The 19,298-nt window shown below is 30.9% G+C and overlaps 1 protein-coding gene across 4 annotated transcripts in view; it reads right to left on the bottom strand.

Annotated features, from left to right (window-relative positions):
* LOC129914785 (probable G-protein coupled receptor 158) overlaps positions 1 to 19,298 on the bottom strand; it is a 101,233-nt gene that overhangs the window by 4,498 nt on the left and 77,437 nt on the right. The window contains exons 5-12 of one of the 4 annotated variants that reach the window (XM_055994182.1): positions 15,348 to 15,428; positions 14,911 to 15,256; positions 14,717 to 14,785; positions 8,583 to 8,984; positions 8,322 to 8,516; positions 3,125 to 3,303; positions 2,951 to 3,062; positions 2,539 to 2,559 (exon numbers count right to left, since the gene is read on the bottom strand). In XM_055994182.1, coding sequence (XP_055850157.1) covers positions 2,539 to 2,559; positions 2,951 to 3,062; positions 3,125 to 3,303; positions 8,322 to 8,516; positions 8,583 to 8,984; positions 14,717 to 14,785; positions 14,911 to 15,256; positions 15,348 to 15,428 — 1,405 coding nt within the window. The remainder of the gene's footprint in view (positions 1 to 2,538; positions 2,560 to 2,950; positions 3,063 to 3,124; positions 3,304 to 8,321; positions 8,517 to 8,582; positions 8,985 to 14,716; positions 14,786 to 14,910; positions 15,257 to 15,347; positions 15,429 to 19,298) is intronic. The other 3 variants (XM_055994199.1, XM_055994190.1, XM_055994207.1) reach the window with 3 other exon arrangements.

The raw sequence follows: 19,298 nt of genomic DNA, 5'->3' as shown, positions 1-19,298 counted from the left end.
AAACCATAGAGAAATCTTATTGTTTTTGTTCTATTTTATGTGGTCTATTTTTCTCTGTGTAGTTTTCAATTTAATCTGTGAACTTTACTCATGTTGTGCGGTTCAGAACGTACTATATATGGTTAACTCATTTGAGCTGAGCTGTTATGTGAGCTAAGGTAAAGTGAGCTGAGCTGAGCTGTGATGGGTGAGAGGATACATTGATTTTTATTTGGAAAGTATAATGAAATATGAAGATATTTTAAACTTTTATAAAACACCATAGCTTAAGATGTTTGGTTCTAGTTATTAATGGAATTATTTTAACACATAGATATTTTTATAAATAAGACAGATAATTTTTCGTGATCTTTTCTCTTGGTGTTTTTGATAGTAAATATATTTCTATTTTTTTAGTAAAATATTTCTCTTTTTATCATAAAAAAAAAATTCCGGTAGAATCCGGTTTTTCGACTTTTTTCAAAATTCCGACAAAATCGGTTTTGAAAGTTGGGGTAAATTTTTTTTTCGAAAAATCCCCGAATCTTTAAACGCTCCTGGAAGCTAAACCGCTTTAGAGCAATTTTTGGGAGTGATGCCAAATGATAGCTTGTGTCATGGGGTACGCTTTGCACATTATCAGATTTTTAAAAAATCGCCTTCCATGTTAAACCACCACATCATGCCTTTTTTTTCAGAATCGCGCCTATTTTTTTTTTACTTTTAAGTTCTCCCGGTTTGAGAACGCGTGGACCTACAGGAATGGGAGTTGTACCCAAATGTAGGTTAGAGTCCCCGCTATCTTTTGGCATCAAAAATTTTATTTTCATTTTCTTCAAAATTCCGCGATATAGGCGTTGGAACGCTTTGATCTAGAGACAGGGGAGTGGTGCCATATGAAAGCTTATATTCTCAGCTAGCCGATAGTGGTATAATCCGGTTTTTCGATTTTTTTCAAAATTCCGAGAAAATCGCGTTTGAAAGTTGGGGTAAAATTTTTTTCGAAAAATCCCCGAATCTTTGAACGCTCCTGGAAGCTAAACCGCTTGAGAGCAATTTTTGGGAGTGATGCCAAATGATAGCTTGTGTCATGGGACTACGCTTTGCACATTGTCAGATTTTTAAAAAATCATCTTCCATGTTAAACCGCCACATCATGCCTATTTTTTCAGAATCGTGCCTATTTTTTTTTTTTACTTTTAAGTTCTCCCGGTTTGAGAACGCGTGGACCTACAGGAATGGGAGTTGTACCCAAATGTACGTTAGAGTCCCCGCTATCTTTTGGCATCAAAAATTTTATTTTCATTTTCTTCAAAATTCCGCGATATAGGCGTTGGAACGCTTTGATCTAGAGACAGGGGAGTGGTGCCATATGAAAGCTTATATTCTCAGCTAGCCGATAGTGGTATAATCCGGTTTTTCGACTTTTTTCAAAATTCCGAGAAAATCGCGTTTGAAAGTTGGGGTAAAATTTTTTTCGAAAAATCCCCGAATCTTTGAACGCTCCTGGAAGCTAAACCGCTTGAGAGCAATTTTTGGGAGTGATGCCAAATGATAGCTTGTGTCATGGGACTACGCTTTGCACATTGTCAGATTTTTAAAAAATCATCTTCCATGTTAAACCGCCACATCATGCCTATTTTTTCAGAATCGGGCTTAACTTTTTTTTTACCTTTAAGTTCACCCGGTTTGAGAACGCGTGCATCTACAGGGATGGGAGTTGTACCCAAATGTAGGTTAGAGTCCTCGCTACCTTTTGGCATCAAAAATTTTTTTTTCATTTTCTTCAAAATTCCGAGATATAGGCGTTGGAAGTTGGGGCGCTCACTTTCAGCTCAGCTCACTTTCAGCTCAGCTCAAATGAGCTTAGCTATGGTACCTAGCTCAAATTTGAGCTGAGCTGAAATGTGAGCTTTTTGCAACCCTGGCAACTTGCCACATGGAAATTACCACATGCAACTTGCCACACGCAACTTGCCACATGCAACTTGCCACACGCAACTTGCCACATACAACTTGCCACATGCAACTTGCCACATACGACTTGCCACATGAAACATGTAACTTGCAACGTGTTGTGTGTTTTATGTTTGCCGTACTACGGCGTACTGCATTTTTAAATACTAAAGTACTGCCTACTCTAAAGGTGAAACGACAGCCCTGCTACCCAGGGTGATCGCGTCATAATCCCTTTGACATTCTTGTCAAAAAGTAAATTTTCATACCCACCCTCCCATAAGAAGTATAACTTCAAAAATTAACGAATTTCTTTCTCAGTATAGATAGCCTCGTTTCAATGATTCATAAGGCTGGTGTGCATCAGGAACAATTTTTCATACTTGGAGGACTCAGAAAAAAAAAAAATTCAACACACACTTTTATTTTTTTTTCTACCAATTACTTAATAAAATTTTTACAGATTTGGTGATTCTTAGTTTACTTAAAAAAAAAATTAATAAAACTTTATTAATATTATAAAAAAAAATTATATAAAAGCATTGCAGCCAGAAAAAAAACCCAACGATACTATACTCAACTCATCAGCTGAAATACTCTTACCTTATCCTTACTTCCTTTCTTCTAAAAGTGTTGCAATAAACATTAAAAATTTTTTTAAATTTAACAATTAACCCAAAATTAAAATTCAAATTTTTTTTTTTCTTTAAACAAAAAGCTTTTCCAATAAAATATGGCGGTAGTTTATAATAATTCTTATATATTCTTGGCAACAAATTAATAATAATTAATTTATTTTTCTATTTTAAGAGATAAATAAAAAAATTAAAGAATTAAGTCTAAAAAAATTTAACGAAACAACAAAGTTTGAACAAAGCCAAAAATTTAATCTCATTAAAAAACTAAACTTATAAATATGATTATGTATTTCGAACTTTAACCTTTAAACTTGTATATCTTAAGATAAAAAATTTGTATGGAAAAGTTTGTTGGCTTTTTGGCGAAGAGGCCTTACCTGTAATGAAAATCGTCGGTGTCCAGCTTTTCGTCCACCACGTCTTTTGCTTATATGCGGATTGTCCTGCCGCAGAGTTTTATTCTTTAAAATTTCAAGTTGTGTATACAGTCTGTTTGGGAGAGATGATGAAATATATTTCTAATTTATTCATGAGAAGAGTGTTGTGCAAACCTTTTAAGTTCAGCTCGGATATCTTCGGGGCTCATTTCGGATATAGTTAGCTCTCCGATGTCTGGATCGCCCAGGCAGAGACCGGCGTAACCACCACCCAGGTGATGTCCAGTATCATGGGAACCCTTGAAAGCATCCACAGGTAAGCGTAATGATAGATCATGGGCAAGGGAACGTACCTGCAAGCTATGAAGATGCAACGAACACCGCAAACCACACAGACAGAAGGTAAACGAAAAACAATTGAGGGGGCCAGGGTTGGGTTTAGGGAAGTTTAGGTGGGTTCCAAAATAAATCAAAGTAAAAACAAAACACAGGACCAAAAAAGGAAACCCAAACTCATATTTTTTTTTAAGGGTAGAAATGGAAGTTGAAACAAAAAAATGAATACGAAAAAAACCGAGGATATAGAAAAGAGGGTTGCGGTTTTCTTGATGCCGGATGAATTTAATTTTGTTTTTCTCTTTCTTCCTAATTAGTTGAAAACTTTTTAAATTTCATTTTTCATTAGGTACGAGTATAAGCTTTTATATTTTTTTCTTGTTGAAGTTTTTTTTTTTTTTTGTTTTTCTGCAAAGTCAGAGGAGAACCACAACCCTCCTCGGGATTCTTTTTGTTTTCAGCTGTGTAAATGAAAATTGTCTAAATGTGTTTGGTGATGGTTTTTGAAGAAGGTATATCTACTACGAGTATCTATTTATATTGATTGGTGTGACGGCAGAGAGTGGATGTGGATGTTTCGTGCATGGGTGGAGATGTTTTGTGTGTGTTTTTTTTTCTTTTGTATTTTTTTTTTTTATATTTTTATATTTTATTTGATTTGGAAAATGTAATCAAAAAATAATTAATTTGAAGGGGATATAATAAGTAAAGTATAAAAAAACCAAGGATATATAAAGAGAAATGTGTTGAAGAAATTCCTAACATTTATCTTTTAGAACTTTTCTACTATTAAATTAAAAAAAAAAAAAGTTATCTATAGAATTATCACATCAGTTTTGAAATGAAGTATTTTGCTATGCCATATATAAAATATAGGTAGTATAATAGAAGTATGAAATTAGGAAACAGATTTTTGTATTTTCCTATTTACAAAGCAGTTAGATGATGACAAATAAAGGATAATCACACAAATTATAAAAAAAACTAAATACTTTAAAAAGGTACACATGCAGAAGCTAAGCATAAAATCGGGAAATATAAATGTTCGTCGTCTCAAAATAAGGTGACAAATTTTTTTGAAGTTCATCTAGGTTTTAGCTACCCAACGATCAACTTCTACCCCATTTTTTGGAAATTGTGATATTATTCCTACTTAGGTATCACGGTTCTGGCAAAATCACTTCAACTCTTAAGACATTCAAATTAGACAAAAATTCAGGGACATGAACTATTTTAAATTTTAAGTTGCTTAGATGCAGAAATTGAAATAATTTCAAAAAGGGGGAACAAGGGGTAGATGGGTTATGGGAATGTGCCTAGAAATTATTAACTTTTGTTTTATCTTAAAATCGTTGCAATTAAAATTTGATTAATTGCTTCCATCTTCAGTGTTAAAAGTTTGATGATTTGGTTACATCTTCGATGTTAAAAATTTAAAACACCGAATTTCGCGAGATTTTACGCCCTTTATCATCTCAGTGGTCCTTCGACAAGAATTCTAAAAATTTTAAGATCAATATATTTCGGCTTTTTTCCCTATCATACAAAATTGAGTTGGAAATGTGCGAGAATAGCTCCGAGGGGGAGTGTTAAATCTGGTAGATCTGACTTTTGCCACAATCTTTTATAATTGTTGCAGTGAACGTCAATTTGTCGGAAACGAAAGTGGAACGCAACATTGTACAACAATGCAAAAAGTTTCAAGAAATACCCGATTTTTACAGTCTTTGTTGATTTTAAGTTTTAGAAAAAATGCGTTTCAAATGGCCTTAAAGCTCATAAAATTCCAATCTCTTTGGGTTTTCCAGTTCTGCTATTAAATTTTTTCCATTGGAAATGTATATTATCCTCGGCGTCCGACGTAAAACTTTGCAGTAATATTGTTTCGTTTATCCAAAAAATGGTCCTACTCCATAACAAATGGATAAATTTGTTTAATTTCTTGAATTTTTTTAATTTAAAAGAATCTATTTAATTTAATAAGAAAATCTTTTTATTTATATGTGAAAACATTTTAATTCAAAGTGGGTTCCCATTAAAAAAAAAGTAAATATAATACGTTTTGCAGGTGGCCATGGCACAGAGGTATAGGTACTTGGCTTCAGAGCCGACATATCGTGGGTTCGAGCAAAATGGTCGGCTCAGAAGTTTTGTCTAAATCGCCAGCTTAACTGAAGCCACCTGTGCTATAACATGAGACAAGTTTCAACGATATCTCCTCCTTTCTGCCACTAAGTTCTATATTATATTATGTTCTTTCTGATCATTAAGCATCGAATTTGTTATTTTATGCTTTTCAATTTTTCTCTTAAGGATTCTATAAAAAATGAGACTTTTTACTGTTAAACAAATAAGTAAAATAATAAGCTGAAGATTTAACGTTTTTAAGCTTAAACTTTTTTACAACTTTAATTTCCACGAGTAAAACCGTTTACTTCACTAATAAAAACTTTCCGCATTATCGCACAAAGAATATACTATACATCTGACAAATAAAGTTAATTACCTTACACTTATGTATTTAGAATATTTTCACATTAACTTTAAATGATTCCTTTTTTTTAAACAATCTTTTAAAATCAAATAGAATTGATAGGTGTAATGTTTGCTTATTTTTGATATAAATAAAATACGACCGCATTTTTTTGAAGCTTAATTAAAAGTCATTTTTATTTTTCGATTTCTACTGTAGCTTATTGTTCGCAACTGTATTATTAATTTGTTCAGATACTACAATAAGAAATCTTTTTTTAAAGAAAATTCTTATTTAAATGTAATGAAGTTCATTTTAAATTTAAGAGAATTTAAACGGATACCATTTATTTTAATATGAAATCTTATTGCTTTAAAAAGATTGGATTTTTAAACCATCATTTTATTTTAAAATGACTTATTTTAATAAAATCTCCGGGCAAGCTTATACTAGCCTTTAAAATACAACAATGCTACCATCATAACAAGGGTACGCCAACTTAAAGTATGAAAAAGACATATAAAACTTTTTTAAAACCTAATGTTTTCCTCTTTGATATCTAAAAAAAAGTTCCTCCGAATGATTCATATTACTTAACTTTTGTAAATTTTTTTTTCTGAAAGGTTTATGTCTTCTTAAGTATCAGTAAAATTAAAATTTAATGTACCTAAGTAATAATATAGTATATTATTGAATGAGAAGTATACACTACTGAGAAACTTAAAACAAAAAAATCAACTTTTACGAACTCATTAATAATAATAATACATAATTTATTTAAAAATGATTTATTTATGCTATATACAATGAGTTAAAGATATTAGGATACATGCAAATATGTAACAAGATTTTACAACTAAGAGATGAGACAAGCTTTAATTCTGATTATAAAAATAAAATTGGAGGGATAACCAAATATGATACAAAAATTAAAAATTATCAAATTATCAAATAAAAAATAATCTCAAAGTAGGTATAATAAGTATGCAGTCAAGGAATACAACAAAATTTATGTTTTAATAAAAATGTTTACTTGCAGCAACTTCATAGCTCGTCAAATTCTCTTTTTTGTTGTTTATTTTTTTTTTAATTCAAAATACTTAATTAAATTATATTTTTATTAAAAAATTTTAAAACATAATAAAACATAAAGTTGATGGTTTGCTACAAAAATCGTTTCCATTTCAAAATATTGTACGTATAACTTAGATTTTAGATTTTTTCATTTAAATTTAGTTTTTTTTTTCATTGTGTATATTTAATATTTACACATTATTTCATTTTCAACCGACTTTTAATAATTTAGTCATTTAAAGAAAAATTGGTTTCAATGTGTTTTAGTGTTTCACAAGCCTTTTCATTTGATCTAGAAACATGAGTTGTGTGTAGACTGTTTTATTGGCTCGAGTACTTTTTTTTCGTGTTTTCTTATCGAACATATTCTTCCCTTTTGAAATTGCTAATACACTTTTAAAAAGTAAATTATTATTATTACGATTTCTTAAAATGCTGAATCCATTTTAGAAAGTTACTTAGTAAAAAAGCAGACTGATTTTTTCCTTAGTAAATTACTAAAATTGCTAAGCCATTTTATCAAACCGTTTAAAATTTTGCGTCAATTTTTGTACATATTTCTTTTTTATTCCTATTATCAAAACTCGAAAACCTGACACCATATTCGATTTCGGCTTCCAAACTCTTTGGGAAAAAAATACTTTACTCATAGGAAACATATCTTTTTTGCCTTTTTTCGGCAGGAGTCAGGGTTGCCATGTGCTAAAAATGAAGCTTTTTTCCATCCTTTTTGAATATAAGGTTTACGCGCAACTGTTGTTGTTGATTAACACAAATTTGACGAAGGGCTTAGGCATCTAGACGCCCTCATAAAGGGGAAAAATGCATTTGGAAGGGGTTTGTCTGCCTCCGTATATGCTGGATCAGCGCCAATATTTAAGTTAACGCTTGACAGTCCAGTTTTGGATATTGACTCCTCCTTTGATGCAATTGTGGTTAAAAATAATGCAAATACAGGCTTGCGAGTTCCTTACATAAAATAGAACTGAACATTTTGGAGCTCTAAAAATCTTTAACCAGTTTTGTAAATCAGCAATAACGTTTTTTTTTTAAGATGGAGGTGTGATATTTGAATATTAGTTTTCTATTATCTTTACAGATTTTTTTTACTAGAACACTAGAACTAAAAATCTAACCCACATCCTTCTTAACAAAATACACTTTGACTTTTTTTAAATTCATAGTTACTAGGTGTCAGAAGTGGACAGTGACGCTAATTGGTTTTGTGAGCACAGGTTTCAAGTTTTCTAAAATTTATTATTTGTGAATTTGTGAATAGTGTTTGTGTAAAAAACTACAAATGTATATGTATAATGCTACAAAAATGACTAAATCGTTAAAATCCGAAGAAAATAAAATAGTTTAATTTTTATAACACTCGTCCTAACAAGGACTTAAACTTATAAAAAAAAACGTAATAAAACAAATTAAAACAAACCAAAGATCAGAATTAAAAAAAAAATAGGTCAATTGTTACCACACTCTTACCTGCTTATGCTGATACCATATTTTTGGCACAAAAACCAGTCCTAGTGTGATTGTATTTGTAAGCTGGGACCGCAGGAAGAGCGCTAAGAGTATTGCTCCAGGACTAAGTTCGGGTAGATAAATTACCCTGGCTATATAAAAAGTTGACGATACTGTAAACTCTAATAGTAACGATGCAACAAGAAATTGTCTTTCCTAAAATAAAAAAAATTCAAAACATTTAACACAAGTTATTTTTATTGGTAAAGATTAAATTCTTACCCTAAATTGTGTATTTGCATTTCGACTAGCAACTGCCAAATTTAATCCAAAACATAATATTAAAATTTCACTTATTTGTGTAACATATTCCCATTTTAATGGGTGGCAAGTATTTGTTCGCACTTCGCGCAGTCCATCTAATTGTGCTGTTTCGATTAAGTCTAGAGATGAGGCTGTGAATGCAGCCATATAACAAGTCACAGCAAATACCATTGTTCCAAGATATTTTAATAAATCAACATCTCGCAAAACCCAACGATGGGCTTTTCGAGTTCGAAAATCTACCAAATGTCTATAAAGCTTTAGTATTATAGCACCGTAACATGTAATAAAACCCAATTCACGTAGCCAGGGCTCGAGAAGACATCGCTCCGTGGATGCTTGGAAAAAGTGAAGTGCAACCTAAAATTGAAATTAAAAAAGAAAAGGAAAAATTAAAAAAACATTAGCAAAGAAAATATTCTGGAAGTTAGTTTATAAATTAATTGATTTTTATTATTGAGTTATTTTATAAAGGGAAAATGACCTTGTCATAACTAAAAACGTTCACACAAATATTTCATTGTCCGGAAAAGAGTGGTTCGAGAAGCGCAAAATTAGGAGCATCTGTTAATAATTACACCGGCACACAAAATAAAAAAAGTGTCATGTACCAGGGACCAGACCTATCTTTCTATATGTTTTTAGGCACGCTGAATCCGAATTTCAAGTCCGTTTGGCCCTGTCACCCTCCAGATTTGAGTAAAATGCAAAAAACCCAGAAAAGGAAGTTTTTTTTTGCCTTTTTTGGGGTCTTTTTTACATTTTTCTCAAAACTGGAGGGTGACCGGGAAAACGGACTTGAAATTCGGATTCGGAGGGTCCAAAAACTTATAAAAAGATAGGTCTTGTTCCTGATACATACAACTTTTTTTTGGTGTGCTGGCACTGTCGCGAAATGTCGCTTTCATCCCCTGGCACACAAAAAAAAAAGTTCCATGTACCAGGAACCAGACCTATCTTTCTATATGTTTTTGGATCCGCTGAATTCGAATTTCAAGTCCGTTTTGTCCGAACACCCTTCAGTTTTGAGAAAAATGCAAAAAACTCCAAAAAGTCATAAAAATCCAAACAAAATGCAGCCACTGCTCAAAACTGGACCGGGCCAAACGGATTTGAAATTCGGATCCAGCGTGCCTAAAAACATATAGAAAGATAGGTCTGGTTCCTGGTACATGACACTAAAATTATAATTTTTTCGTACAAAAATGAAACTTCAAATATAATTCGATTTTTTGTGTCTCTAATGTCGTTTTGGATTGGCAGTCCGGAAGCGTCCGGAATCATTCAGAAGACTTCTGAAAGTGTTTTATTCGCACAAAAATGACAGACAGAATGCTTATCAGAAGCGAAATTCTCTTCTCGATTTAAAATCAGAAGCACTAATACATGAACACTAAAATGTCAACAAAAAAATACTCAATCATTCTTTTTTTGTTGTCATTCAAAAATTTATTATTTAATGCAATTAAAATTATTTAGAAAGTTAAAATGGGTACCTTGTTGCAATGATATATTTTTTTAACCATTTTCTTCTTCATCGTCGTCTTCAGATTTATAATTTTTCATAATTTTTTCGTTTGGAAGAAAAAAAAAATTTTTATTTGACATTTGAAATTTCACAAACACAAAAAAAAAACAGAATTGAGTGGAAGCGATTCAAACTGTTTTATTGGATTTCAGAATGAGTGAATCCTTGAGTGAAACTAATCGAAAACGACATAAATATAACCGTTTCTAAGATACAACGAATAAAGTGTGCACTTTTTGACGTGATAACGTCTAATAAATCGATGAACCATGGCAGCCACCACAAAAATGTGACGCCATTTTCTCCCGTTCCATTCTCGCACTTTCGCAGTGCGGATGTGATGAGAAAAGAAAAAAGGTAATTTTTTTTAGCTTTTTCTTGTAAATTATGATTGTTTGAAATAAATAAACGCTTCAATTGACTCATTTCAAACAAAAGCACACAACCTGTTTTTATACGACGTTATGTCAGCTATTACATGAAGCCTCAAGAGGCGCGACTCTTTTTTCTAATTTTCTTTTGATAATCATTCTGTGAGGCGCGTACTATTACACGATGCCTCTTGAGTCCAGGACTCAAATTTGACATTTCTCTTTTGATTTAAAATTTGTTGTTGTTGTATTGCACCAAGAAGCATAAAGAAATGAAAGAGAATGTTGAAAAAAGGAAAAGTGGAAAAAGAAACGTCAAAAAAGAGTCTCAGAATTCCCACCCACGACTCTCTGGTCGGATAATTTTTTGTTTCATCTTTTTTCTCTTTTGCACTCATTACTTTTGAAAAGAGGCGCGCCTCTTGAGGCTTCATGTAATAGCTGACTATCACGTAAAATCATCGTCCGTAAACCGGCTTTACAGACAACCTCTTTTTTAACAAGCAAATAACAAGTAAATTTAGTCCAAATTTGTGTTTTACTTTTCTGCATTTATTATTTTTATAGCCGAACAAATGTTACGCATACACCACAGTGACCTGAAAATCATGCGATTTATCACTTAAATTATGCCCGATTCACAATATTGCGAGACGACGAGACGAGAGCGAGACGAGATTTTCCTTGACGATTTAAAAAAATTCCAAATAATGAAAATATATGAAACAATACACAATATTCCGATTCTCGTTGCGTTGAAATTCCGAAAATTTGGAAAAAGGACACGAGACGACGATTTTTCGAAAATGAAATTTTAATATAAAAATATTCTTGACAGTTCATATGAATAAAAGTTTTCTCAATTTAAAACATTCGAGTTAGCTCAGGTGATTGCCTCCCAACTTCTCCGCCCGGAGTTCGATTCTCAGTAAATACTTTTTATTTTTTTTTATTTTTGTTTACTTTATAGAATTAAAAATCGCAGTACAGTACATAACGCTTATAAGAAACTCAAAAATTGCACAATATTTGTTCCTTATAACCGAGTGTTTCTTATATTCTTAGAACGGATATAAGAAACAAGTTTCTTATACGGATATAAGAAACAAGTTTCTTATACAAATCTACCTACCCAGTAGTACCTACCACAAACTTATCCTCGCCTAAATATTCAATCCAATTATATAACTACATAATGTAGCTATTTTATATTTTTCACAGATTTCTTTCTTTTATATTTTTTCCCGATTTAATTTATTCAAGGATAATGTATCAATTTAGTTTTAAGTGAAATATTAGCTGTGTTCCTTTGGCCTGAAGTATCTACTGCTAAGTAGTTCTGGTTGTATTCAACTCCATTTCCTCAATAGAAAAAATGTCTTTGAATGGATTCAGATGCACTAAAAAGTACTTTGCTGAGCAACATTTTTAGCAAAGGTAAACACAGCAAGGATATAAAGAACACAAACACAACAAATAACAAATTAAACAATGAACTGAAATTCTCTTCAAATAATGTCAAACTCAAATGACATTTGCACAGGTTGCTTTGAATTTTTCTTAAGGGTTCATGTTTTTTTAGTTTCGTAATTTTTTTGAAAGTTTCTTAAATCCAACTAACTTTATGTGTGTGCAAGAAAGTTTGTGGTTTGAAAAATGTTTCTTTTATCAGTGTTTTTCTTATAAACGTGTTTCTTATAAACACATAATTCAACATTAAAATATATGGTAAAGTACACGGTGCTTTTGTTTGAGTTTCTTTTAAGCGAGGTTTTCTTATAAGCGTGTTTCTTATAAGCGATAAATACTGTATTGTGAATTTCCATACGATTTTAAAACGATTTTTATTTAAATCGAAAACGTTCAGAAAAAACGTCTCGCTCTCGTCTCGTCGTCTCGCAATATTGTGAATGGGGCATTACTTGTTTGGGAAAGTTTCTTAAGATTTAATGCTAAATGCTTTGCAAAAAAATTTAATTTTTTTTAGTTTTAACGATAAACGAATTTTTTACACAAACTTTTATCACATTACCATAACAACTGCTGTAGGTACTGAGAAAATAAACTTTTTTTGCATTTTGACTTTTTTTTTAAAAGAGTAAAAATTCTACTAGAAAAGTACCCTGTTCGTTGCCTCAAGCATAACTCGTCATCATTGCAACCTGCACTGACTGATCAACAGGAGTTCATGCGAAAAAGCAAGAGATACAATCGAAACGGTCATTGAATTTTTTTTAACTGCCCTGTTATTGGTATGAAGAGTAAGAAAAAAAAAAATTACTCGGAAGCTGGAAGGACATCCTTTTAATGAACAATCAGAAAGAGAGATTAAAGACAATCTCTTTTCAATGCATCCTGTCAGATATTCTGCGTATTAATAAAAAAAAACGCAGCCAGCAAGTTTACTATTTCTGAGTCAATGGCTCATTATTAGTAGGATGTCTGAAATAGGTGAACATTTTGTAAAATTATAGTCATCTATTTAGGCTCTGTAACCCCGTGTACACTATTGAGGTAAATAAAAAATTTTCAGCTGTTAAAAATTTAATGAGCTGGTTAAATTAGGTTAAATTTTTTTTGCAGATGGTTTTGTTTTGTTTTTTTTTTTTTTATTAAAATGGAGTTTCATGGCAAAAAAAGCTGAAATTTTTTTATTCACCTCAATAGCGTCAAAAATTTTACACGGGGTTAACTATTTAACGCAATTCACACACGCCCTTACTGTATAAATTTCATGTATGTATTTATCAAAATAAAAAAGATATTAATAAAAAACTGTTGGAAACAGTCAAAAAATGTTTGACAAAAAATATCTTTTTCCTGTTTTCCACTCCAATATCATTTTAAAATCTTACTTTTTGCACATGTATGCACATTTTTAATACCTATTAGTCCTGTTAAAAATAAAAAAGCTCCTTAAAAAAAGATGTTTTTCAGAAAATCATATTTTGAAATCTAGCGACATAGAAAAAAATCCGTTGAGATACTTGATTTTTTTATTAACTTATCATTGCTATAAGCCATGTTGTCGAAAAAAATTCTCCTACCCATTATAATATATTTTCGAATGTCTTTTTCATTTTTTGTTTTAAAAAACCGTTAATAACTTGATTTCGAAATTTTTTAAAATTTGTTCATTACATAATATTTCATTCTTAAATTAAATTTTTGTTTTCAATTGCTTCGTATGGAAACAAGTACAAATATGAAAACATTTTTAGAGATAATTTTATGACAAAACTCAGTTTTTAAAATCGTACAATAAATATAGACGCTATAAAATAATATGTAGAGCCAGTTAGTTCTTTTTTCTCCTTTAAACTGAAGTTTTTTTTATAATTGTTTATGAAAAGTATGTATTTGTTTAAAAATCATCTGTTTTTCGGCTTTTAACTTTGAATTGATAACATTGCAGAAAATTCAAAAAAAAAGTTCTTCAACGTTTAATTTTGAAAAAAATTGGTTTGAATGTCTAAAAATATTTAATATTATTTTTTTTTTTGTATCCAAACAATTAGAAACAACATAATTATTTCAAACATCTCTAAAAATCCAAATTTTGTGCATGCAACTTTTAAAAGCTATTACATTTGAAAATTCCATAGTTGAGCACTTTGACAAACCCTAACATGTCTCTAGAATTTCCGAGTCAAAACGTTTTGCGTCGTTGCACAGTATATTAGCAAAGATCATAGTGTATAACAACAGCTTGTTATATGATCTTTGTTATTAGTAATTCTCTTTAGAACTATTGCGATATCGATTCGTTTGCATACACATTGCAGTCTTAATCAGTTTTTATCAGCTACGGAAGCTATGCAAAGCGAATAACGTAGGAACTATTAACAATTTAATTTAATTTTAAGACAAAACAATGAATTTTTTAGTACTATTTTCTGCATCTATGTGTAAGGAAACTCTAAGGAAGCGCTATTTCAATTGATGTCGGTATCTTAAATTTTTATGTTTTGTGTCTATCTATCATAAAACCACCACTTTAAGTACCCCATCAACCTCATAGTGAGAATGTTTTTTCATCGTTCTGTCATCCCTTTTAGCCACCAATCCACCATCTAAGTGTGTGCTTCGATCAAAGATTGATTTTTTGTTTTTTTCTTTAAGAAGAAGCAGAAACAAAAAATGATTAATCCCCCCCCCCAACACCATCCACTTCTATCATAAATGAAACTTACCGATGCATAGAGCAGAATGATTCCTAGAAGTATAGTTTCCAACACGGTCCACATTCCTGACGCAATAGCCTGGAAGTAATAAAGGAAGCCAAACGAGATATTTAATATTGCCAATATGAGCAAAAAGCAACGAGATGACATTGCAATATGAGCACACATACATGCATACATTTTTTATATAGTAAAAAACATACCTTGCATTTCCTGTGTTGGAAGACTGCAACCGCTAACACGAGGCAGCATAGTATACAGGAGCCCAACATGGATCCAACAGTAATGCGCAACAGATTCTCCATCGATATTGTCTCTTGGGGCTCGCCGAACAAGCAAACACCCTTTTGGTCGCATGCGGTGCAGCCACCGGGACAAGGGATGCACGAGAAATTGTCGTAGTCAGAGTTTTCCACCTTATCGGCAGTAAAACCTTGCAGGGTTGAGTTGGGTAGATAGTAGGAGTCCTTGCAAATGCATGTGTAGCCATCACGTGTCGTGGATGGCTTCGTTTCAGTCAGCAAACAGAAGGTTGTGTTGCGGTCACAGCTGAGGGTTATTTTATGAGAGTCAATTCAGATTTTGAGTGATGTGGGGGAAGGTTAAGAGCCTAAGGTAGGTAGAAGGTAGGTATACTCACCCATGACGGCGGCCAAAAATCTCCTCCAAAGCATCATTACAAAGGTCCACATCGGCGGCAATAAACGCAGCTGCCACAATTCTGTGGAATTAATTGAAGCGTTAGCGTATGGTTGGGGTTATTCAAGTTCAAATATTATACAATCGATGATAGTTTATATCAATATGATATACACAGAAGAAAGGTTGGGAGTTGGATATGACATATATTTATGTAAATGTGAAAATTTGTAAATGGAATTTTGATGAGATAATGTGTATAGACTTGATATGAGCAAAAAGGACATTTTACAGATGAAGAAATATTATTTCATAAACCAAATCATCTGCATGTGTCTGTGTGCTGTGCTGTTCTCTGGGAAACACCAACACGAATTTAATCATCATCGTTTTTGATTGACATGGAACATGCAATTGAGGTGAATAGTTTTGACATTTTAGTTAAGTATGAGTGAGTGCTTTTATACTGTCAAAGGATTTGATGAAGTAAGCTGCAATTCAAATCTGTAAGTAGGTGTAGTATAGTTTTGTAGTTTTGTTAATTGAATAAACTTAATTGAAATTCGATTGCGGTCAAGAGATTGGATTTAGGTTACCCACTGCAGCATTAGGATTTTATATTCTAAAGAAAACCAAAATCTAACCCTACTACATATAAGAGCTTACAGTGTTAATACTTTCTGATTATAGTTACAAAATGAAAAATGCAATTTGTCAAGTGCAGAGAAAACCCTCTTTTGTTATATAAGGAAAAACGATGGTTTTTAATCATAGTAATTGAACTTTAGTTATAATACCAACAAGCTGAAAATCAAGAAGTTAATGATTCCACACTGATGGAAAAAAACAACTTAAAATCAATGCAAACCGCGTAGATTGAAATATTTTTCGGAATGATTTTGCCTTGAATAGGATAAAAATCAAAGCAAAACATCGTTATTTTAAAGTGGTTTGTAGTTATGAAACATATTTATATCAAAGTTGTTTTGAAAAAAGCATTTTTCTAAAGTTGTTTCAATTTTAATATAATTATGTTTTATGTTAGTTTTTTTCAGCCTTTAAATCAACGTTGACCATTTTACATTTAACATTGCGTTTTTTTTCACTCATTGTAAGATTTTATTTGAATGAATATTGCAACTCACCGACTGAGTGTGTTCGATGAGTTGGGGTCAAAATTCTGAATGTGCCAAAATTCGGATTTCAAAATTCTGTGCGCACTTTTTTTTATTATCTGTTACTATAAAAGATCACATTCAAAATATACATTGTATATATTCAAGAATCTTCATATACATATACATAACACTGGTTTACAAGGGTTTTGTTGCCGAAACAAAAATATACTTTTCTGAAGGTTTTCGGTGTACTGAACTCGAATCCGAAGTCAGAAAGAACTAATCAGCTCCCGTTTTTGGGATATTGCCATTATACGTTTTTTTTAGTTCTTCGGACCTTATTATTTTGTATAAGGAAAATTGTTTTAGCATATTTAGAAACGGTTTCTATAAGAACTGTTTTCCATCTTTCGATGATTTGCGGAAAATTCGTAGAAAACAATTCGTCGAATTACAATTCATCGTAGTAACTTTTACTTTTATTTTGCATTTAAATAAAAATGTTTTAAGGAATTTTTTTTCCAAACTAAAAATTTTGAAAATATAAAAAATTATTCTAAGTCCTAATATGTGAAAAATTTTATTAGTCGTGAAATTTTATGAAATAGAAATTTTTTTCATATTTTTGGACTAAGAATTTTTTTCACATTTAGGACTTTTTTTAAATTTTTTTAATTCCCTAAAACATTTTTATTTAAATGCAAACTAAAAGAGAAAGTTACTAGCTTTACAAAAAGGTATGGCACGTCATTGTGGTGGGAACCAATGATTTTTACTAATTTATTCGATGAATTTGTCATTCGATGAATTGTGATTCGATAAATTGTTTTCGACGAATTGTCATTCGAGGAATTTTCATTCGAAGAATTTGCGAAAAATGCATCCTAATTCATCGTAAAATAAAAGGAAATGAACACTAAATCAACCACGTAAAACAAATAATTAAGTGTTTTCTTAAAAAAAAGTTTTTTTTTATTAATTTCTCGGAAACGACGAGACATTTTTGCATCGGGTCTTCTTTGTTTCCTTAAAAACAAATGTAAACAATTTATCTTTGAAAACAAAATATGCATTTAATTACAAAAAGTTTAAAAAAAAATTAGTTTGAAATTTTTGTTTTCATTTTTTTTTTCAAAATTTTGTGTTTGAAAAAAAAGAAATTGGAAAAAAGATTCAATAAAACGGTTTTATTTAAATGCAAAATTAAAGTAAAAGTTACTAGCTTTACAAAAACATATGGCACGTCATTGTGATGGTAACCGTTGATTTCACTGGTCTGCAAGAAAATCCTCCTTTAAATAAAACTATACTTTTCTAAAGGATTTTTGTATGCTTATTCCGAATCCGAAGTCAGAATTGATCTAGCACGTCACGTTTGTTAGATATTGCCGTTTGAAAATCTCAAAACCCATTTTTTTGCTGTTTTCGAAGAAATATTTTGGCATAATGTTATATTTTTCAATTAAAATTTTTACCGTTTATAAAAGAACTTATTTTTTCCTTTCAAATTCAGTTTCAATCTTCTCAATATCTCTTTTCTTCTCCGAGATATCTTAATTTAAGTAAGTTTAGTAGGTTTGGCATATCTTATCATAAAAAAATTGATCTCTAAAAATTAATATATCTTTCTCCCTAGAACAAAAATATACTTTTCTAATGGACTTTAGTGTGCTGATTTTGAATATGAACTCAAAAAATTTCGGTCAGCTCTGGTTTGTGAAATATAGTAGTTTTTATTGAGATTTTCTAAGAAAAAACTTGATTTTGTGATACTTTAATGCGAATATCTTAAAATAATCACGTGATAGAATCTTTTTGACTTCGGATTCTAACTCAACACATCAAAAACTATAAGAAAAGTATACTTTTGTTTCTAGGAGAAACAAATCTGAAGCTTTACAAGGCAGTTTATCGAATGGTTTATTACAAATAAGATATTTCTAAATAGATAAATAGCATATACAATTACAAAACACGTAAAAATTTTGTTTAATGTATTTTATTATGGTTTTCTTTACATATTTGACTTTTTAAATATAATGGGCGTTGATATTTTACATTTTCCCTAATTAAGGTGTTTTTGTTCATGTTTTATTAACTAAAAAGTAAAGGATTTCGATATTTCTGCTTTTTTTATAAATCAATATTTTAAAATATGAGTAAACATTAATGTAAAAGGACATATTTGATGTCAATCGATAGGCCATATTACGAGGAATAAGTCCTCCAAATTTGAGCTCAATGCTACAAATAGTTTTAATTTCGCACGAGTTCAAATAAATCTAAAAGGTTGATTTTTTAGAAACTACCCACATTTTTCAAAAATCATTTTTACAAAAATGGTACCTGATAGAATTTTTCTGAAACCAGATTTAGATTGATAGACCAGGGTCGATAATTTTTGAAACCAAAAAAAATCATAGTAGAATGAAACCCATTGGAAAAGGAGGTGAATATGATGAAAATTAAAGGAAAAATAAATTACGGGCGAGCCGAGTGGGTGGGTTGAGTTTTTAATGGTTAAAAATGGTATATCTCGATTTCCGGCATAACTACAAATCCTATAGAAAAAAGTTGTATGGCAAAGTTGTAGGTAATAAAAAGATCTACAACTTTTGTATCAACAATTTTTTCACATAACCTCAAAATTTATGTGAAAAATTCAAAAAACCGAGTTTTTGGTTTTTTATTTTTATCTTTTTCAAAAACAAAAATTTTTCGACGAAATTTGGTGAAAACTTACCTTATTATGTCCCAAATACACTGTAATTTATTTGATTTAAAATATTAATTTGTTCACCTTATTTTGACTTAATACCAAAAAAACACCCTAA

This window comes from Episyrphus balteatus, chromosome 1 (assembly GCF_945859705.1).
Source record: "Episyrphus balteatus chromosome 1, idEpiBalt1.1, whole genome shotgun sequence".
Taxonomy (NCBI): domain Eukaryota; kingdom Metazoa; phylum Arthropoda; class Insecta; order Diptera; family Syrphidae; genus Episyrphus; species Episyrphus balteatus.
The sequence above is the reverse complement of the archived record's forward strand: the minus strand, read 5'-3'. Positions and strand labels throughout refer to the sequence as shown.